Source organism: Mastigoproctus giganteus, chromosome 8 (assembly GCF_048544385.1).
Source record: "Mastigoproctus giganteus isolate SK-2022 chromosome 8, ASM4854438v1, whole genome shotgun sequence".
Taxonomy (NCBI): domain Eukaryota; kingdom Metazoa; phylum Arthropoda; class Arachnida; order Uropygi; family Thelyphonidae; genus Mastigoproctus; species Mastigoproctus giganteus.
Window position 1 is genome coordinate 111,247,950 of NC_143582.1, and position 24,311 is coordinate 111,272,260.

At 37.2% G+C, this 24,311-nt stretch overlaps 1 protein-coding gene across 4 annotated transcripts in view; it reads right to left on the minus strand.

Moving 5' to 3' along the window:
* qm (geranylgeranyl pyrophosphate synthase quemao) overlaps positions 1-24,311 on the minus strand; it is a 262,140-nt gene that overhangs the window by 123,232 nt on the left and 114,597 nt on the right. For all 4 annotated transcript variants that reach the window (XM_090379637.1, XM_090379639.1, XM_090379638.1 and 1 more), the window contains exon 5: positions 23,438-23,601. In XM_090379637.1, the coding sequence (XP_090235763.1) occupies positions 23,438-23,601 (164 nt within the window). The remainder of the gene's footprint in view (positions 1-23,437; positions 23,602-24,311) is intronic.

The window sequence follows — 24,311 nt, forward strand, 5'->3', positions numbered from 1 at the left end:
AATGTCTGGATCTCAGTAGATTAATAATACCAATAATGAATAACAATACATAGCACACTATGTATTGCTGCTACCGCCACTTGGAGAATGCCGCAAAAAGTAGCACACGCACAGCATCAAATGTTTTGTATGTACACACAAGGTCTGTACATACAAAACCGGTGGACACACCCCAATTGATTGAAGGCTAGCCTCAGGAAAGATTATATTTATAGTATTCTGCACTGGACTTGACAGAACGTGCATGATCGCTCGTCCCATCATACTAACATCGCACGTGTTTAGTCCTGTTTAATAGTCCCAAAGAACGAAACACTGGACTCAACAGAACCTGTGCAAACACTTGCCACATCACACGTGTTTAGTCCTGTTTAGTATCTGCTCGATTCATATGGTTGCAACTTGCATGTTTTCTCGCCATGTTACATAGAATGCGAGAAGCGCTATTTCGATAAATCCTACACATTAAGTCGTATGCCTGAAAGGTGATTTTACAGTAGAGCTGTTTGAAGTTTAACGGTAAGCTTTTTGTTTCAAAATAAATTTGTTGATTTAGTTGTGATAAAATTAGTAAAATAAGTTAATAGAATTCTTTAAATCAGAAAAATGGAAAATATTTGACCTTCAAACAGCTCTACTGTAAAATCAGCTTTTCAGACATGTAACTTTATGTGTTGGAGGTATTGATTTGCATTTTTTGCCCCTTTTGAGCAGCCTTGCACACCCTTGCCTTTCAATGCCCCCTACCACCCCCTTGCCTTCCAGAACCGCTTTGAGTTTTCTAGTGCCCCCAGGGGGCAGTAGCGCCCACTTTGGGAATCACTGGTATATACACAAAAGGAAAATGTACATAACTTATCATTGCATACCCACAATTCGGGTGACTTCGTCTGGAGTCAACCACCCAAACCGAAAGTAAAATTTAAAACAGTGATAAGGGGGGTTCTCTGTTTCTGCAATGATCAATATGCACTATGGCAAAACTGATTTTGAGGTTGAATAACCAATAATATAAGATATAATAGAATTTAGACATTTTATAATTTTGAATACTAAACTAAATTATAATTCTGAATTATATAAACTACAATATATTTTAAGGAAGTTATTTTAAATTACTGCATGATGCATCATTGTTGACCTGTGAGAGAACGTGCGATGTTAGTTTACAAATCAGAGTAAGAATAAGGCATATTTACTGTATCCAAGCACACAAACCACGGTGAAGCCCATACTGTGTTCAAAAATGAAATGATATTGTGTGTAAAGTATGGCCCTCTTGTGACCATTAGAAGGTGGCGAACCCTGTGTGTTTGGATATGGTAAATATGTAGGGCTTACATTTGGTGAGTACAGGCTTGGCACAACCAGGGTCCTGAGCTGGATATCATTATCCTTCTCTTTCTTGGTGATTTCCCTCTCTCTCTCTCTCAGTCACACGGTAAATCAATTTTTTTTTGGCTGGTGCAGCATAAGCCTTGGGCTTTCATGCACCATATGGCTAATAATAATAATAATAATTATTATCATTATTATTAAAACATCAATAAATAGCTTACTAGTTAGCTATATTTAAGTTCAAGCAAAATGAAGGTAATAGAGAGGTGAAATAAATAGTTATTGGAGTAGGAGTTACAGTACCTAAACTCCACAAAGGCAAAATTATATAGTATGGTTAAAAGTAGCTTCTCTGACAACCTCAGATTGCCCTATTAATTTCGAAGAAATAAAACTGAAGGGTATAGAATAGTTTAAAGTGTGATGTAAGATAAACGTGAGGCTCAGGTAAGCCTGGGATCGCAAGCCCGTTCCTACAGTAGGACCCTGAGCTGAATTTGCCAGTCCTTTCTGGATTCACTGAAATGGTGTTAAGTATATATGTAATGTAATTTCACACACACACACACACACACACACACACACACACACACACACACACACACACACACACACACACACACACACACAGTTGTGCACCTTATCTGCTGATTCGGTTACCCGTAGTAAACCATGAAAAAAAAATTAACACGTACTACTCACGTGTCCAATACGATGCTTTCCTTTATTTTTTACGATGCCACCTATGGTTTGATCGCCTACATTATAATGGTTCTTTAGAGATTTAACGGATGTACCGTTTTCAAACTTTTGAATAATTTGAAAGCACAACTCTTACGCTTGCCCATCATTTTTGCAATTTATAAACAAAAAACAATAGTTACTTTAAAAAAAAAATTCCAACATCCCTGACATAAATAACGAAACAAAATTTGTCATTTTGTGGTGCAATGGAACACAACAATCGACACACTAGCGTTTGTAGAGGCATATGAAGCAAGAAAGCAAGCTTATGCAGCATCAGCCAAAAAGAAAAAAAAAGAATAAACCACTCCCATTTCACTCCTCAGTTCATTAGAAATACCTGTCCAGATGAGCCTTAAATTTATTTAGGTTATCAACTTCCACAACAAGGGATGGAAGTCTGTTCCACCAACCCACTGGCTAAAGGCAAATTTCCGCATATCTATCCTACATCTGTCTTTCCTCAATTTGAATTTATGCCCTCTCAGGTGATTATTCTGAGCAAGGGGAACAGTCCCATCAGCATTGAGCATGCTCAAACCATTCAAGGCTTTATACACCTCAATCAGATCACCTTGTAGGTGCCTAGTCTCCAGACACTGTAATTTGCAAAACTTAAACCTATCTTCGTAAGAGCAACCCTTTGTTCCATTCACTAATCTTGTTGCCCTTCTCTGTACTCATTCCAACAGCTCTACATCCTTCTTAAAATGAGGCCTCCAGACCTGTATACAGTACTCAAGTTGTGGCCTGACCATTGCCTTATACAAGAGAATAATCACCTCCTTATCCCTTCTAGAAAAATTCCTGTATATCATTGACAAGACATAATGAGTTACTCTTGCAGCCCGTTTGCACTATTCAGAGAACTTCATATCTGCCTGCACAATTACCCCAGGTCCTTTTCATTTACTACCACTGTCAGTGTAGTACCATAGAATTGATACATTACTCTAGGATTACATTTTCCCATATGAAGTATTTTACATTTGTCAATGTTAAATTTCATTTGCCACCTCTCAGCCCATCTGCTCAACCTTTCCAGATCCTATTGAGAAGCATACTGTCAGTAGTGTCCTTAACAACCCTGCCAACCTTTGTATCATCTGCAAACTTGGACATTAAGCTTGATATACCATCATCAATATTATTTATAAATACAGAAAACAATAATGGACCCAACACTGAACCCCGAGGGACTCCACTAATAATATTAGTCCACGATGAGCAGTTTCCATTGATTACCACTCTCTGTCTTCTCCCCCTCAACCACCCCTTTATCCATAGCAGCAATTTGCCTCCAATGACACACTTCTCCAATTTGTGCAGCAGTCTTCCATGTGCAACAGTATCAAAAGCCTTTCTAAGATCCAAGTCTATAATATCAAAGTTATTCCCTGCATCCAGTTCTTTTGTGACTGCATCATAGTATCCAATCAAATTGGTCAGGCAAGACTTTCCCTTAACAAAACCATGCTGTGTCCGAGCTATAACCGAAGTCTTGTCTAGATGATCCTGCAGTGCTTCTTTAACCAGTGCCTCCATTAATTTTCCTGGAACAGAAGTTAAACTAACAGGTCTATAATTACTTTTGTCAGCCTTTGATCCTCCTTTGTGAATTGGGGTTACATTTGCACATCTCCGGTCTATGGATACCTCCCCTGAGTCCAAAGAAGCTCTCATAATTATGGCTAACAGTTTGCTTACTTCCTTTGCTGCCTCCTTCAATATAACTGGATAGATCCCATCCACACCAGGTGCCTTTTTTATGTTTATCCTCAACAATTTCTCCACCACTTTCCTCTCAGTTATTACAAAATCATCTAGCTCACTGCCAGAGTTTACTTCACCTCTGGCAATTCCCTTCCAGAATAACTCGTGTGTGAATGTAGATGCAAAATATTCGTTTAGTTTGTTAGCCACCTGAGCAGAATCATCAACAGTTGAACCATCAATATCCAGTAAACCAATCTGATTCATCCCCCCTCCTTCTAGAGTTTACACAGGCAAAGAACTATCTTCTGTTTTTCTTTGCATCCTTTGCCAAGGATTTCTCATAATCTGCCTTTGCCTGCCTAATCTCCTTTGTGACTTGGTTACAGACCAACTTATATCTATCATAGGCTTCCATGTCACCCATTGATTTATATGTATCCCATGAATTTTTTCTTCTCTGCCATATGTCTCATTAGTTCATCTGACATCCATTTAGGCCAAAACCTTGAACAATATTTTTTAGTTGGTATGTAAAGCCTAGTAGCTTCCAAGATGAATTCTTTGAATGCTTCCCATTTTCAATTTGCTGTTGGTAATATCATCAGTTGGTCTCACCATATAGAATTTAAATACTGTCTCAGACCATCGTATTCGCCTTTAGAAAAGCAAAAATGCTTCCCTTTACCCCTGATGGCAGTTACCTCTTTGAGTAAATCCACTTCAGCACACTGTGATCACTGCCACCTAGTGGTTCCTTTATCTGCAGATTCTTAGTTGAAGAATCACTACTGATAATCAGATCAAGAGTATTACTCCCTCTAGTTGCCACCCAAACATGCTGATGTAGAAAACAATCATCCAATAAATCCACAAAAGCCTTGCTAGAGTGTGTGACCAACCCACAAATTCCAGTCAATATCTGGGAAATTAAAATCCTCCCTTATAAGACTCTCTGATTTACTGGCCCACTCTATTTCCCTGTACAGTTTCTTATTATACTCATCAGAGTCATTAGGCCTATAGCACCCTCCTACTCTCAATTTTCATCTTCCAATGCTTATGTCACACCAAACTGACTCGACACTGCACTGTCCAGCGATGTCCACTGGCTTCACTTCCTTGGATTTTATGTGTTTCTTAACCAATAACATAACCCCTGCTCCCTTCCTATCCTGTCTATCCTTTCTGTACACATTGTACTCCCCAAATTCTAGTTCTGCATTCCTTATATCTGTCTGACACCATGTCTCTGATATCCCAACAATATCTGCCTTTGATGTTTTGAGCAATACCTCAAATTCATCAAATTTATTTACCAAACTCCTAGCATTGGTGTACACGCAAGTATCCATGCACCTGTTCCTATTCTTAGCTACCTTAACACAACCCATGTGTTTACTTGTACTGCAATGACTCCCAGCAGTATCTGAAGTACCCTGCATCTTGTTTTCCAGTCTGCTGCTCATTCCAATAGAAGCAGTGCAAGAATCACTTTCACCTCTGCTAGTGGCTACTGTTAATCTATTAATCCTTGTATCCCCCCAAGCTAGCAGTTTTCCAACCCACCTAACACTGCCTTGATAGCATCAGCAAATATTCTTGCACCCTTTCTATTTAAGTGTATCCCATCCCTGTAGAAGCAGTCTCTCCTGTTAACAAGTACAGACCAGGCTGAAAAAAATTCTACAACTAATCAAACTAAACATTTGGTCTTGAAGTGTCTCAGCTAATCTAATTCTGGTAAATAAATCGAGTCTGCTGTAACTTATTATTACCGTATTTAATATTGGTAATGTCTTACTGTGTGTTTAATTTATCAAATAAACTTTATTATACGTATGTATGTACAAGAAAATCACTTTATATATTGGGTCAGCAGTTGTTCTCTTATATCCGCAGTTTCAGCCATCCATGTTAGGTCTTAGAGCTTATTCCCCGCAAATACACTAAAAGGTGCAAGCCAGTGGGTACAGGTTTTCTAGTCCGCAGTACACCATGTAATTAGCATATGATGCAAGACAGAAAGTTTATAAAGCATCAGCTTAAAAAAAAAAAAAAAAAAACGCTTCCCATTTCATCCATGCATTCACTCCAAATGCTTGTCTAGTACTGCCTTGAACTTATTTAAGTTTTGACCTCCGCTACAACAGATGGAAGTTTGTTCCAACTATCAACCACCCACTGGGTAAAGGCAAATTTCTGCATATCTACTCTACAATTGTCTTTCCTCAATCTTAATTTATGTCCCCTCAGGTGAATAATCTGAGCAAGAGAAAACCCCATGACCTGCCCAGGCTGCCAGGGCAGGTCATGAGGTTTTGTCAATGATACATAGGAATTTTGCTAGCAGGGAAAAGGAGGTGATTGTCCCTCTGTATAAGGCAATGGCCACGCCTTGAGTACTGCGTACGGGTCTGGAGGCCTCATTTTAGGAAGGATGTAGTTTTGCTTGAGCGTGTACAGAGAAGGGCAACAAGATTGGTGAGGGGAATGAAAGGATCCTCTTACCAAGAGAGGCTTATGTTCTGTAAATTGCAGTGGCTGGAGACTAGGCACCTGCGTGGTGATCTGATTGAGGTGTATAAGGCTATGAATGGATTGAGCACGCTGAATTCTGATGAGATTCTTCTGCTTGCTCAGATTACGAACCTGAGGGGATAAAAAATAATTATCACTTAGGGTGGTAGAAAATGGAAAAGACCTGGGAGTAGCTATGGAGTGAGATATGAAATTTTCTAAGCAATGCAGACAGGCTGCCAGAGCAGGTCATGGGGTAATGTCAATGATATACAATAATTTTGCTAGTAGAGAAAATGAGGTGATTATCCCTTGGCCAGGCCATGCCTTGAGTACTGCGTACAGGTCTGGACGCCTCATTTTGTGGAAGGATGTAGAGTTGCTTGAGCATTTACAGAGAAGGGCAACAAGGTTGGTGAGGAGAATGAAGGGGTCTTCTTACGAAGAAAGGTTTAAATTCTGCAAACTACAGTGGCTGGAGACTAGGCACCTGCGAGGTGATCTGATTGAGGTATATAAGGCCTCGAGGTGGTTGAGCACGCTGAATTCTGATGGGAATCTTCCGCTTGCTCAGATTACGAACCTGAGGGGACACAAATTCAAATTGAGGAAAGAAAGTTATAGAATAAGTGTGTGGAAATTTGCCTTTAGCCAGTGGGTAGTTGATTGCTGGAACAAACTTCCATCTGTTATTGTGGAAGTCTCTTTCAGAGAGAATGAATGTGTGATTTTTTTTTTTTTTATTTTAATGGCTGATGCTACATAAGGTCATACGCTTGCTTTCTTGTATCACATGCCTCCACATGAAATAAAGTTAGATTAAAAATTTAATCTAATTTTATTTCATTTTAATTTTCAAACTTATATCAATAGGTGAACTGACAAATGCTAGCACACCAATTGCTACACCAATTGCTATTAGGCCATAATTCCTGAAATGTCTCCGACCCAAATAAAAATCACCCACAAGTGCAAAATCAAAAATTAAATAGAAACATGCCTCAATATATATATAAAATTATTTAATAAACAACTTTTCACAATTGAAAAAAGAAAATTTTTTTCTTTCATAATTGAAAGAAAAAAAAGACGATTTTCTTTTTTCAATTATGAAAAGCATCAGCCAATTTCAATAATTTCAGTATACAATTATAGTGTGTAATAGTATGTAATGTATTACATACTAATACACACACACACACTGGCCAAAAAAATATTAAATTTTATTCAGTATCGAATCAGGCCTCCTTTGTTTCAAATCACTGCAAATATGCAGTGTGGCATGGATTATATGTGGTGTTTTAGTGCATTTTGGTCTAATTGTAATTGTAATTTATTGCTACCACAAGGGTTACAGGCTGCACCCTCCTACTCTCAAGGGGGTTGTTTACGTTTGTAGGATAGATTTACAACCCTGAGAACATGTCCCGATCAGTTAATACTTGGAAAATTATAAAATTACAATTAAAATACATTTTTTTATGAATCAATCAATCATAGTACAGTGGATTCCAGTTATTTGGGCCACTGGTTAATCGGGGCAGCCGTTTATTTGGGGAAAATCTTAAAAAACAGAAACCAATTGAGAAAATAGCCAGGGTTTACTTCGCTTAATTGGCACAGCATGCCGTTTAATCGGGGCAGGAGACCGCAGCACTGGAGATTACCCTATGATTGTCTCTGACGGTACCACGTGGTTCGGTCGAAATTCTGGAGGTCACAACCATAAAACAATAAAAACAATTAGCAGTCACCTGTTTATTGGGCTTTTCTGTTAGTGAAATCTATCATAAACGGACAGTAAACTCGATCTTACTGAATTTGAAATTATACCGACAGCTGGAATTCTGTGGGTTATTATGGTGAAATGTGTTTACACTTCCATGAGATCTTCAATCATGTAAAAAAATTAATTTTCAGCTCTTCTCTTCATTCCTATTTTTATAGCTTTGTAACTCGTTACTCCGTTCTCACTTACGCGTACAGTCGGTCCTCGTATAACACGTGTTTGCATTACACGAATTCGATCATACACGATTTATAAATAGGGAAACGTTATCTTATATAACACGAACCGAATTCGCTTATACACGATTCGCCATTGTGTTTACAAGAAATGGCAGTCGAACGCGGAATCACCCCAACTGAACGCAACACGATAGGAATGAAGAAGATTCTGAAAATGTATTTATGTGTTTTATATCAGTGAAGGGGAAACACATTTCACCATAATAACGTAAAAACCAACACAATTCCAGCTATCGATATAATCGCAAATGCAATTAGATGGAGTTTACTACCAGTTTATAACAGATTCCACTAGCAGAAACGCAACTGGAAATTGTTTTTATTGTTTTATGGTAGTAACCCCCAGAAATGTGCTTTAGTAAAATGTGAGGTGTTAATAGTGTATCTCGGCCTTTACGGTGTTATTTATTCAGTTGCTACACGCACGCAGCTTTGTTTATGTGTATCAAGCGTGCCACCTCGTTTTGTAATTGTGCTTTATTCCCTAAAAATTAGTAAAATACTTAAAAGGTGTGAAAAGGAAGCGTCCTGGCTAAGACACTGCAGATTCAGAGAGAAAAAAAATAAGCAATACCAATAAACAGAGGCGGACTGGGTCAAAAATTCTTACCCGGGAAAATTTATAGTGGCCTCGTACTATGGTTTATGGCCAAAATCACACCGGCCTCCGGCCCACCGTGGCTTCCCCTGTAAGGCTTATGGCTAGTCCGCTTCTGTCAATAGAGAAAAAAATATGAAATTGTGAAACGCTTTGAGCGAAATGAAAGACCATGTGATATTGCACGTGCTACAGACCTAAATGAGGCAACGCCGAGAATTATAAAGAATGCAGAGAAAATAAAAACAACTTTCATAGCGGGAACAACTCAAAGTGTAATTAAAATCCATTAGATTAAGACACAAAGAATTGGAAGAGATTATTATTATTATTATTATTAGCTGTATGGTGCAAGGAAGCCTGAGGCTTATGCTGCACCAGCCAAAAAAAAAACCTGAATTACCCTGAGAGAGAGAGATTCAGAAGTAGAAGGGAATCACCAAGAAAGAGAAGAATGATGATATCCAGCTCAGGACCCTGGGTGTGCCAAGCCCATACTCACCAGATGTGAGCCCCTGGGGTTAAATGGAACGGCTGTCATCTCTTTGGAAAGAAAATCAAACAAAAAGCAAGTTTGCTTATGATAGAAGCAAAAGCATTAGCAATATTTTATTACGACTTACGTATTATAATTTATACTTACGTATTACAAAATACATAAGTATTTTATTACGACTATTTTATTTAATATAATAAATTTTTTAGTATTAAAAAATACTAAAAATACTTTATTATAATATAATATTATTTTTATTACATATTTTAATCGTTATAAAATACGTAAGTATTTTATAACGATTAAAATTACCCGATTATTTATTGTGTTTGGTAATGTTTTGGTTCCAAATGTGTGTTCAATCTTGGGTGGTCGGCACCTAACCCTACTTTTCCCATAGGGCCTGTTGTTTATATTGCACGATTTTGCATTGCATGAGGGTTTCTAGGAACGCAACTATCATGCTATACGAGGACAGACTGTATTGTGTTACTTGCAATTTGTGTGTGTGCCGTATTCTGTTATTGATTGTTTATCTTTTTACTGTTTTAAATTTTAGTCCCCCACCCACATGTCAATGAACAAAAATGTCAACTAGTTTGTATGTACATATTACGTACTGTAATATGTACATATTACAGTACGTATTAATTATTCCGATTATCATGTATATTCTTCCGATTTTCAGGTATCATTTAATTTTTTAATTGGTAAGGTAATAAAGGGTAAATTTATGCTTAATATATCTTTGCTTTTATAGCCTGTGGATAATATTCCTCCTATTTTTGCTAATTAGAATCGCTGTTTAATAGAATTAAAATTCAATTCACAAACGTGATCACAATGATCGGCGCTTACTGCACATCGTATAGTGAATGGTACTTTACTATGCTGAGTTCGTCGAAAAGGGATTTGATTGTACATAGTGTGCATAGTGTTGGGGGAAAGGCACCTCCGGTGGTTTCCCACATCTACACCATATGAACTCTGTGGAGACAAACAGTATCACTGTGAAAGCCAGAAAAATTTTTTGTGTTGTAAATGAAGTATTGTGCTGGGTTCTGTTGGGTGTCCTGGCTTTTGGCCACAGGGCCCCTGGTGGGACCCAACGTTGCCCGCACACACCACTAGGAGGTAGCCAGGCTGCCCATAATTCTCTGGCTAGTCTCTTCCATCCAGGTCGCCTGAGCTTCCTGGAAAGAGACCAAGTAAAAAAAAAAAAGGGGGGTACAGGATGTACCGGAGAGGGTAAAGGAAAAGAGGTAGACAGAGCGACGGAGGATGTAAGGGAAGGCATCCTCCGCAGGTTGAGTGGGAATTCTCCCACCTAAACAGAAGAAGAGGGCCCTCGAGAGGGTGGGAAGACAATCACGTATCAAGAGAGACATGGATGAAACAATTCAAGCGACCTGAGTGTCAAGTTCAGTAGCCAGAAGTGGTCACAATCTAGGTGAAGATGTTCATAATATGAGAAAGGGTGTTGATCAATATGCATCAGTTCCAGGACGTTGTACCAGTTGTTGTTGTTGTTTTGGTTTTTAGGAGCATTAGCAACTAAAGCCATATTGCTCCAGGATATGCGGTGGTCATTCCCTGACCTTTCCACATCTTCCGTATTTGGTGGTGACGGGCTCGAACCCCAGTCTAATCAAGAAGTATGTGATACGCACTACTGCTCCTTCCCACCTGGCTACGGAGGTGCCCATTTTTTGTACCAGTGATCTTCTTCTGGTGAAGAGATCATGGGCGAAGGCAGAGTCATGGTACTGGTCTTCTTCATTGATCAGAAAATGTTCATTTCCTCGAGGCAAGGCATGTATTTTTGATATGAGTATTGTTCGCAGGTCCTCGTAGAGTGGGCAAACATAGAATAGGTGATCCCAGTCTTCGTTTTCACCACAAAGACAGTGAGGGTCATCCACGATGTTCATAGAGGCAAGTTTGAGATTTATGGATCCATGACCTGTAATCAGGAAAGTGGTATATAACCCTGGGCTGTACCATGCTGGAGCTTTAGGGTAGATCTGGGCTATACAGTGAACCAATTTTAAAGGGGGGGGTACATTGTATTTTTAACTATTTATGCGAAACTTCGGATAATTGGGGCAGCCGCTTAATCGGGCCAAAATGCACTAGTCCCGATGTGTCCCAAATAACCGGAATGGACTGTATTTATTTGTTATATGATTGTTGTTAATATGTATTTGTCCTATTAAACTATAATATTAATTATAACAGTTATTTTAAAAATGGTGAGGAAGACTACTTTTACTTTCTATATTTTTTTTAGATTTCGCTAGTTTTAAAATTTCTTCTCCTTCTGAAGATTTTAAAAAGTTTTTAAATTTTGAACAGGATATGTTATAGTTTTCTTTCACCATAAGTTCAGCTTCTAAATTTTCTAATTAAAGACTGTTTCTCTCTTTCCGCCAAGCAGTTTTCATTAAGCTGAAACTCTTTCTGATGAAGCATTTGAATGTGGAATGCTTAATACGGAGCTTACAACTTGAGACAAATTATTTACCTCCGGAAATGAGAAAAATTGCACCCATTTTTTATCAACATGCATTTACTTTTCTTTATCACTCAGTGATGAACAAAATGCCTTTAGACTTTCTCATTTATCTCTTGTTATTAGAATTAATTTTTAACACATCTTGTTAGATTCCAATAAGAATTAATTAAAAATACGTAAAATCAATAAATTAAGTGTTTTTTCCTCTCTTATCGGGTCAAATGATGGTATTATTGGGAAGCAGGACTTGAAGTTCTAAATCAGAACAATCCTGGCCATATCGGAATGGTTGGCCACCCTGGATTAATCTTTTATTAAAATCATCTTAAAATCTTATCCTTTATCTAAATCTTGATTTTCCAATAAAAGTGCTAAGACTGTTCAAGATAAGAATGTTCATATCACAACTGGCTTGCATTCAAATATCCAGGTTCATTTTCTGCCTACACCAAACCTCTCAACAATTGTAAAGCAGTTATTAATCAGTCCAAACTAAAATTTGAACAGGATAAGAGCAGAAAACTTGCTTCCTATCCAAACAGTAGTCGAGCATTGTCATCATACCAAAGCTACTGGCTGCAACTTTTGTACATCTATACTCAAACCTCTGTTTAAACCTGATGGATCTATTGCCACGTTAACTAGAGATAAATCTGACTTACTAACATCCTACTTTTCTTCTAACTCTTGTGTCGATGATCTTGGTAAACCACCACCCACCATTCCCAGTACACTCCGCTCAATTGCTCCTGTGATCTTCAAAAGAATATCAGAAGAATAGTGAAAAATCTTGACACGATGGAGCAATATGTCCTGATGATTTCCTTCAATTGTTTTCAAAACTTATACTCCTGAGCTTACTCCAGTTCTGTATCACCTTTTTATACTCTTGTTCCATTGGTGTTCCATTCCTTCTGCTTGCAATTTGCTCATATCCAGCCAGTTCCTAAAAAGGATAACAAATCCCTAAAATTCAATTATTGTCCCATTGCATTCACCTCTAATCTTTATAAAGTAATAGAGAAATCCATTAACCACAATTTCCTAAACTATCTTGAAGCCATCCATCTGACTGATGATCTCCAATATGGATTCCATCAGTGTCAGTAAAAACTGTCCATCAATGTCTAAAAATGTCATGCATCTATGGACAAATTCAATGGAAAAGTTTGGTGAAACTCAAGCAGCTGCTCTTTACATTTCATATGCCAAACACAATCTTTTTTTGATTGTGTTTGGCACAAAGGTCTTCTAAATAAGCTTCCACCTTATGGATTGCAAACTGTATTTTGTAATTGGGTATCCAGTTACAGTCCAGAAGAGAAATCACTAGAAAGAACTGTTTAAGTAGAGGAAGGAAGGATTTAATGAAAAGTGAATAAAATTAAGTGGATATATCCAGGAAAACAGCATGAAGGTCCATCTCCTGATTCCAGCAGTTAAGGATTTTAAGAATTAAGACATCTGGGAAGGTATGTTATCATAGGCCATTTTTTCATTCCATCATGTATATATTGATTTTTAACTGAAAGTCTGGATTGATAAGTAATAAAGCATACATTTTCTAATAATTTGAGTCAGATTAAAGTGAAAATGACTTGTCAAAAGTCCAATGATGTTTTAGGCATAGGAATCACATGTACTCCAGCCAAGGCAGAGGAACTCAGGTTTCTACAAATATTTTGATGAAGATTACTAGGACATCAATGCAATATTAACTAGTAATTTTGAGGATTTAACTTGGAAACTGATCTGCCCCATAAGTAAAGCAATTAAATAATGATTATTTCAACCAGTTCTTTTTTTGGAGAGATATTGATCCTACTGAAGTTTGGCATATTGAGAGTCACTGCCCCCCAGTGACAGATCAATTACTGCTTGGTAAGAGTAGGAGAACCTGAGGATATAATATACTGAAGCCCATAATAATTGTAAAACAGTTATTAATTAGTCAAAACAAGATTTTGTTTTGACTAATTGTTCATGGTATTGTCTATGGTTCAACGTCTACACACTCCATCACATAGTCCTTCTGCATCTAGGAACACATCTGTGGAAAAAGTCAATACTTATTCTTTGATACCGCCTATGAGCTCCTCTCGATGTGCTATTGGGATAGCAGAACTACAAGGAAAATTATTAGTTTGTGGTGATTACGACAGAGCAGAGTGTTTAAAGACAGTTGAAATGTATGATTCAACATCCAACAAATGAACAACAATGAAGTCCACGAGAGTGCCTCGTGGAAGATTTGGCATTGCAGTCATTGGGAACAAAGCATATATTATTAGTGGCTGTGATGGGACTAAAGAACTAAATTCAGCTGAAGTCCTTGATGCTGATACTATGGAATGGAAATCACTTCCAAGCCTTAATTCACTGAGATCATATGCTGGTGTTTATACCTTGGATGGCCAAGTTTATGTAATTGGTGGATGGAATGGACAATGTGGCTTAATGTATTGTGATGTATTAGATCCTCAGACAAATGTGTGGACATCTACTGCATCACTACAAATAGGTTGTTATCAGGCTGGAGTTGTATGTATGGGTGGCTACATATATGCAGTTGGTGGTTGTGATTCTTGGAGTTATCTCACCAATGGGGAAAGGTATGGTCCAACAACAAACACATGGGATCCTGTGACTTCTTTACCTACTGCCCGTAGAGGATGTGGTGTTGCAGCGTACAATGGAAAACTTTATGCAGTTGGTGGGCATGATGGAGTCCAGTCTTTATGTAGTGTGGGAATAGTATGAATCAGAGCTGTACTACTCAATATGTTCTACGTTGATAATAATATTAGTAAAATAATAAGAGGAGTTTACCTCAATATAGCATGTAGAACACTTCCGTATGATACCCTCCAGAAATTAAAACGGAAAAAACAAAAAAACCGACAACTTACCGGTACATTATAGTAAAATATAAATAATTAAATAATCAATTTAACACAATTCAAATCAATTTAAAACAATTAAAAATCAAATTAACGCAATTAAAAGAATCTAACGAAAATAACGAAAAATCGTTTTGAATATTTTCGTTAGATTCTTTTAATTGCGTTAATTTGATTTTTAATTGTTTTAAATTGATTTGAATTGTGTTAAATTGATTATTTAATTATTTATATTTTACTCTAATATACCTGTAAGTTGTCGATTTTTTCGTTTTTTCCGTTTTAATTTCTGGAGGGTATCATACGGAAGTGTTCTACGTACTATATTGAGGTAAACTCCTCTTATTATTTTAAGTGTGGGAATATATGATCCAAAGACCTGCACATGGAGTGCTGGGCCTCCACTTACTAGCTGCAGAGCCAACGTTGGAGTAGCTGGGCTTGGGGATACCCTCTATGCTGTTGGTGGCTTCAAAGGCATTCCTCAATACAACTGAATTCTTGGATTCGTTTACTAATGAATGGACAACATTTGTCTCATGAAAAAATCCTTCAGTAAGTTAACCAACCATGAATTGTCACTGATCACCTGGATTATGTTTGCATGGAGGTGGTTTTAAAATAGCCTGAACTATAGCAGTCAAGATACACAAGTTGTGTGACCAACTGTGCAGGTTCATGAAAGTGAATGAATGAATGCATGAAAATTTATGCATAGGTGCACCCAGTTCAAACATATGTTCAATGCAATTTGCTTATTCTGTGTTATGGCACCCTATTTTAGTCACCTAATCCCAACCTCTTAGACTTCGATTGTGATGTGTTGTCATTTTGGTTCTGTGCACCACACCAGATTAATGACAAAAATTATACCTTATTTTAATGTAAGTATGCATACAGTTTAAATTCTCCATATGTCAGATACCTATGTTGATACCATTCCACGTATGAGAAGTGATTTGATGTAGGGGGCCACTAGAATCAATGCAAGAATTGGTGTTAACAATTTTAATTGACATGTATATCAACATGTTAGCAGTGTAATCCTTGTGCTTAGAAATAATCACTTCTGAGAGGAAAGTTGAATTTTAACTAGGCAAAATGAGATTAAAGCTTTTTAATGAAAATGAATTTGGAGAAACACTTTGTAAAATGTCATTTGAATCCACCTTATCAAGATCAACAATTTTTTTTCCAACAGCTTAACACACTCATTGCTGGAACACAAAACAAACTGCAATTTTTGCACCTCAATGCAAATATGCATCCATTGAATTACAGGCAATAAATGAGCACTATAAAATGAAAAGTACATGAAATGAGCAAATAAGCAATATTGGCACACTGATTGAACCATGGGCTTTGGCTTAGTGTCAATTAGACTGTCTGGACAGTGCTATAAAAGCTGTATACTTGGTTGGCAGTTTCACATGTTCATTGTTATGCTCAAATTATTTTATCTAGTTTAGTATTTCCCACAAGATGAAAAGGTAAAATTTTTTGAAGATTATGCTTGCTAAATTTTAACTTCAATTTTTGAAAAACAAAATATCATCCTTACTGATAAAAGTTTGTGTAAAAAGTGTTTCATATAAAATTTTCCCTAAATGGTTGTTATAATGGATCCACAGCCTAGGACATGAGGACTGAAAAGGAACAGGGATAGGCAATATGTTGAAGCTGATGACATTGAATCAGCTCTTTATAATATGTCACCTGATACTGAAATAGAATTCTATTTAAGTGATGCAGATTATTCTGAATCATAGAATCATCTGAATCATTCATCAAATACATTTGTTGATGTTAGAACACTACAAACAACAGATGCCAGCATTACTTGAAGTGATGATTTTTAACAGATGAAATCCATTTACTAAAAAGTACTGCCTACTTGTTCCAGCAACCCCAGAAAACTGCTTTAAGGCACAAATAAAGGACCCTTGCAAATATAAATGGCAGCAAACATGTTAGGCAAAACACACTATCTCTACAGTTTTATCTTAACAAAAATGTGCGCTTTATGTTACAAAATTTACAAATACAAGGTGTGGCAATAAAGTTCCTAGACTGGTGCTATTGCATTCATGTTCAATGAGTTTGAAAATAGATGGAAGTGGTATGTTGTAGTTCAAACAGATAGTGGTGCAGAGATTGTCCAGTAGGCTGACTGGTTGAAAGTAACCAGTTTCATTAGTAGTGTTAATGTTCTATGTCACAATTTTGCAATGGAGCAATGACAAATATCAGATTTTGTTTTAAGCTGGGAAAATTTGCAACAGAAATGTACGAAATGTTAAAAACTGCTTATGGTGATGAAACTTTTAAGTCATACCAGTGAATGGTATAAGTCAGCCATTCTCAACCTTTTTGTGGCCATGGCCCCCTCAGGTCTCTTCTCAAATTCTATGACCCCCCCCCCCCCCGTGAGAAGCAGTCAAGTTTGGTTGGTAAGTTTCTTCTGTTCTTCTCTCCTACCGACTACAGTATATTCCAGTTGTTCAAAAAAAGCTTATTGAGGTATTCATTTCATGGAATTATTAAGGTTTAGAAACAAGTTTTGCATAAAAATCAAGGAAGTTCTGTTCAAGACTATTGAAAAGTTAATTAATAAGAAACAAGAAATTAATATTACCTGATAATATTAGACTTTTATGGAAAATTTAATGGATATGTGCACTGTGGCTTGTAAGCGATTCCAGAACAAACAGACAAATAGGAAATCATTTTTATTGAACATGTAGAAAAGAAGAAAACATGAACATACATATCACAAAAAATTAAAAAAGATTTTTATTAAATGAAAATTTTAATGAAATCCTTTGAGCTTGACGTTCCTATACAAGCTTTTTGATGTCCGGCTCCAAATTGGATAGTGATAGTCGAAGGTCACCTCTTGTTGTGATCTCAAGTCTGTTTCTGTACCTTTCTGAATCTGCATTCAACCAAATTTTTTTAGGGAAAGGCAACGAAAAATATTTGGGCCTTTTCCCATAGTTTTGGGAATCGATTCGGCAGATCACTCTTGACTCAAAAATCTTTTTAAATTGATTGAACTTATGGCATGCAATTATATCACTTTGTGAATCAATTAAACTCAGGATATTGAGGTTTAACAGGTCATTAAATCTTTCCTGCAGATCTGTGTGCATTTGCTTTAGATGTTTCATATAAACAGTAATGTCATCGTCTTTCAGTGCCTCTGCGATTGTGTTCAGGTTTGGAAATTGTAAAAATTCCTGAAGTCCGATATTGTTCCAACAGACTTCAAGCTTTTTTAAGCAAAGAAACAATGGCTTCCTTGCTACCTATGAGGTTACTGTGTTTACCCTGTAAGGTCTTGTTTAATAAATTAAGTTTGTCAACCATATCTGCCAGATAAAATGTCTACCTTAGCACCAACAAGTTTTTCTCCATGCTTATTATGAGAAAGAAAGGAAACGATGGTGTTCCAGAGTGCCCCCTACCTAAAATTGGGAGAAGGAAAAAATTATCCTAGCAGCAAAGACCTTTTCCTCCCTCTAAAAATATTTAATCCATTCAGTTTCCATGCCATCCCCTTTATTACAGTTTTCAGTCTGTGGCACCCTTTAAATATGCTGTGGCACCTGTCGAGAATGGCTGGTATAAGTAATTAAAAGATGGGCATGAGGATGTTTGCAATGACCCAAGAAGTGTGCATCTGTCGGCCTCTCGAAATGAGGACAGAGTTGCCAAAGTTTTGGAAACTGTGGCCAGAAACCACAGTTTGAAAGTCGGAATCATCTGATGACTTGGATACGAATAAGGAGACAATTCGTCAAATTCTGCATGAAGATTTATGGAAAAGGAAGGCCTGTAAAACATTTGTGCCACAGAGCCTCACAAATGAGCAAAAGCAACAAAAGCTTCATCAAGACTTGCCAAGACAATCCTAATTTCTCTGACTGCATTGTCACTAGAAATGAGTATTGGGTGTAATCAACTACCAGGCAGGCAGACAGACAGAGCAAGAAAGACTGCATTATGGAAAACAAAGAGAGAGAGAGAGAGATCTTTTACCTTATATTGATTTTACCTGCATGTTTTTCATTTGGGCATTCTTATAAAATATTAGTGAAATCTGATATCATTTCAGACTTACTCAGATCAGAAATTGAAAAAGTTGCACATGGGAAGATTTTCTTCAGCACAATGGTGATATAATTTTTTTTGTTATTTATTATCCCAGTACTTAAGTTCACCTGCCCAAGTAACACAACACACAAAGATTTTTACAGTTGTAATGAACAAAACTGAAACTCGCAATGAAAAAAGTTGCTGACCCCTGATATATTATAATAATTTTAATATAAACCCCCAGCATATAATATTATAATTAGCATTAGCAGAGGCATATGATGCAAGAAAGCATGTTTACACAGCATCAGCCAAAAAAAAAAAAAAAAAAAAACACCTTCTCATTTTACCCATCTAGCCACTCCAAATGTTTATCTAGTTCAGCCTTAAATTTATTTAAACTAACAACTTCTACAACGACGGATGGGAGTCTGTTCCAGCAATCAACTACCAGCTGGCTAGAGGCAGTTCTGTGGATCTATTCTACAACTGTCTTTCCTCAATTTGAAATCTATACCCCCTCAGATTATTAATCTGATCAGACAAAAGTATGCCATCAGCACTGAGCCTGCTCAAACCATTCACGGCCTTATACAACTCAATCAGATCACTTCGCAGGTGACTAGTCTCCAGATGCTGCAACTTGCTTCTAGAACTTAAGCCTCTCTTGGTAAGAGCACCCCTTTGTTCCACTCACCAATTTTGTTGCCCTTCTCTGTACTCGTTCTAGCAACTCTACATCCTTTCTAAAATGAGGCCTCCAGACCTGTATGCAGTACTCAAAGTGTGGACTGACCATTGCCTTATACAAAGGGATAATCAACCTCCTTGTCACTGCTAGCAAAATTCCTATATACCATTGACAAAACACCATGACCTGCTCTAGCAGCCTGTCTGCACTGCTCAAAGAACTTCATATCTGGCTGCAGAATTACCTCAGGTCTTTTTCATTCTCCACCTCCCTGTAGTACCACAGAGTTAGTACATTTCTCTTGGGTTACTGCTACCCATATGCAGTACTTTGCATTTGTCATCAAATGAGAAATAGCAACTTCAGTTGCTATTTCTCAGCCCATCTGCCTAGCTTTTCTAGTTCCAGTTGCAGTAGCATACTGTCTTTACTGTCATTAACAACCCTGCCAACCTTTGTATCATCTGCAAATATCAGGACATTAAGGCTGATATACCATCATCGATATCATTGATAAATACACAAAACAACAATGGGTCCAGCACAGAACCCTGGGGGAATCCACTAACAACATTAGTCCACGTAGAGCAGTGTCCATTTTTTACCACTTTCTACTGTCTCCCGCTCAACTTCATCCCTTTATCCATTGCAGAAACTTGCTCTTAATGCCATACTGCTCCAATTTGTAAGCAGTCTTCCATTTGCAACAGTATCAAAAGGTTTCCTGAAATCCAAGTGTATGATAGAATATTATTTTTTGCATCCAGTTCCTTTGTGACCGCATCGTCGTATTTAATCAAATGGCCAGACAAGACTTCCCCTTAAAAAAACCCATGCTGTGTCTAAACTATTACTGCAGTCTTGTCTAGGTGATCCTGCATCAAGTCTTTAACCAGAGACTCCATTATTTTCCCCAGAACAGGTCTATAATTATTTGTGTCACCCTTTCAAACCCCCTTTGTGAATTTGGGGCTCATTTGCACATCTCCAGTCCATGGGGACCTCCCCCTGAATCTAAGGATGCTCTCATAATTATGGCTAAGGGTTTGCTTCCTTCCCTCGCTGCCTCCTTCAATATAACTGGATAGATTCCATCTGCCCCAGGTGCCTTTTTTATGTTTAGCTTCAACAATTTTTCCTCCACTTTGCTCTCCATTATTAAAAAATCATTTAGCTCCCTGTTAGAGTTTGGTAAACTTCTGTCCTCCCCTTCCTTACAGAATTCTTCATATGTGAATGTAGATGCAAAATACTCATTCAGTTTGTCAGTTGTCCAAGCAGGAATATCAACAGTTGAACCACCAACATCAAGTGAACCAATCTGATTCATCCCCTTCCTTGTAGAGTTTAGTTAAGTAAAGAAGTCTTTGTTATTTTTGTTTGCATCCTTTGCAAAGGATTTCTCGTAATCAGCCTTTGTTGCCTAACCTCCTTTGTGACTTGATTACAGACTAGCTTGTATCTGCCATATGTTTCTATGTCACCGATAATTTATATGTATCCCACACATTTTTCTTCTCTGCCATGAGCCTCATTAGTTCATCTCACATCCATTTAGGTCTAAACCTTGAACAGTATTTCTTATTAGGTGTGAAATGCCTAGTAGCTCCAAGATTAATTCCTTGAAGCCTTCCCATTTAGAATTTGCTGTTTTTAACGTAATCAGTTGATCCCACTGAATAGAATTTAAAAACTGTCAGAGACCACCCTTTATGAAAACAAAAACCTTTCCCTTTACCCTTAATGGTAGTTACATCTTTGTTGCTCGAGGGGCAAAAACTCCCCAAATTCCAGCCCACAAGTTCCAGTCAATATCTGGAGAGTTAAAATCCCCCATTACAAGACATTCTGATTTACTGGCCCCCTCTATTTCTCTGCACAATTGTTCATTGTACTAATCAGAGTCATTAGGCCTATAACACACTCCTACTTTCATTTTCCCTTTCCCACTGTTTATATCACACCAGACTGACTCAACATTCCACTGTCCGCCCAATGGATGCACTTCTGTAGATTTTGTGTTTCTTAACTAACAGCATAACCCCTCCTCCCATCCTACCCTATCTATCCTTTCTGTAGACATTGTACTCGCCAAATTCCAATCCTGCAATGCTTATATCTGTGTGATACCATGTCTCTGATATCCCAACAATATCTGCCGTTGATGTCTTGATCAACACTTCAAATTTATCAAATTTATTTTTATACTACTAGCATTGGTGTACATGTAAGCATACATGCACCTGTTCTTACTCTTAGTTACCCTAACACAGTCCATGCATTTACTTATTCCATGATGACTCCCAGCAGCTCTTGAAATCCCCAGAAATATTAATTTTAACGATTTATTAGAATCATATTAAAATTTACAATATTTCAAAGTTGTTAATCCCTAACCAATTTTTCAGACGATATGCACAAAGCACTTATTATGCCCTTCTTAGTTCATTAAAAAAAACCTTACTGAAATTCAGCCGATTCCTTATGGATTATATTGTTAATTATACAGATTGGCAAACCACCATGAGTAATTTTGTTCAATCCATAAACTAATGACCTTAGTTTTAAAAGCTGGAGAAAAAGCATATTTCATGACTTCCTGTACCAAAACATGCTTTTTAACTAATCAAGAATAAACATGAATAACTTCATTTAACAAACGGAACTGCAAAATTAATTTTCTGTTATAAGACAGTGACCCAGAAGAATTAGCATATTTCCCAGACCATAAGCAAGCATCTTTTTGGAAAATGTTGCCTAAAACTCCCTTAAGTTTTAGAACACTAGGTGCACCTAGTGACATCATTATTTAGTCATAGTAGAAAAAATATGGTCAAAACAGCCAGCTCTTTTAGTGTTCAGATTACATGTAACAGAGAAAAGGGATGAGTAATGAATTAATCATGCAGTTGGATGCAATTCTACCAGGCCTTGCCAAATAAAATGACTGTACATCAAACAACGAACCCTTTAAAAGCATTCATGAATGAGAAGTGGATCAAATGGATGGAGGTACTAAACTACAATTGATACCAACAGAATGAATGAATGAAGCAACCAACAATCTCAGGTGTGAAAATGGGGGGGGGGGGAAATCATGGGAATTAGTGAAACAGAACAGTTGCAAAGTCTTTCAAGAAGTATGGGGACCAGTAATGTCTGTGGCAATGAAGGAAATGTACTCTCTGAAGAAAGTGGAAGTTCAGGTTATGTGTTAAGTATGCATTAAGCACCAAAGCAAATTTGTCTCAATTTCACAATCATTCGGTCAGTTTGTTAAACAAAAAATCCAATATCCCAAGAATAAAAAAATAATAATAATAATAAATAAAACAAAATAATTACAGAAAAATCAGGTTTTTCCTCCCAGAGCATTTTTTTCACAATGTGACTGAGTTAGTTGGTCTTTCCTGAGACTGAATGACTCAGCCACATTGCGGAAAAAGCCCATAAAAATTCCTTGCATCATTTACACGATTCAAACTCAGGACTTTTCCATCTGGTGTGGGAGAATATCAAATTATAACCAGTGAAAGCTGAAAGTTTAGACCATCAATAATTAATCCCTGGCCCCTTTCTGGCCACAAAGGACCTGTACAATAGTACTCTTAAACTTCTTCTCATTGTAGAATAAAGAGCATTTAATTAATGGATTTGTGGAGTTATATAATGATTAAAGCTCATTCAATACTGACATTTTGTAAAACATGGATATGTTTTATAGTCTGGTGCATCCATCTTATTAATGGGAAAATATAGCATATTACATAAGGAAACAAAAAAAAAAAATACATACCTGTGAATATTAAAGTAGCATCTGGGATGCCTAATTTTAATGTCTTTTCCAAACCAAGAAAGTACACATAATTAGCTGAATTAATTGTGCTGGCTACACTAAATATATGGTGAGCCACAGGAATACCTCTGCGAAGCCTTGAACTATCTTCTATGTCATCAATTCTAAATAATAAAGAAAGTCATCAAATCAGTTTTAAAAATGAAAATACTACTTTAAGATATGATCCAACAGGGCAGGGATGAGCTGTATGAAGAATAACAAATCCTGAAAGAGCAGAGACCTGATAGAGTTATAGTATAATATATTTTAGTCCAGTGTAACAAAAGAACATTACACTTCAATCCTGACTTTGACAAGTTCATGGGAACACATTCCTATATTATAAGAATTAAATTAATCAATCAATGAACACTGAAATCAATGGACACTGCTCATCGTGGACTAATGTTATTAATGGAGTCCCTCAGGGTTCAGTATTGAGTCCATTATTGTTTTCTGTATTTATAAATGATATTGATGATGGTATATCAAGCTTAATGTCCAAGTCTGCAGACGATACGAAGGTTGGCAGGGTTGTCAAGGACACTACTGACACTATGCTGCTGCAACAGGATCTGGAAAGGTTGAGCAGATGGGCTGAGAGGTGGCAAATGAAGTTTAACATTGACAAATGTAAAGTACTACATATGGGAAAGAGCAACCCCAGAGCAACGTATCAACTCTGTGGTACTACACTGACAGTGGTAGAGAATGAAAAGGACCTGGTGGTGGTTGTGCAGGTAGATATGAAGTTCTCTGAGCAGTGCAGATGGGCTGCAAGAGTAGCTCATGGTGTATTGTCAATGATATATAGGAAATTTTCTAGCAGGGA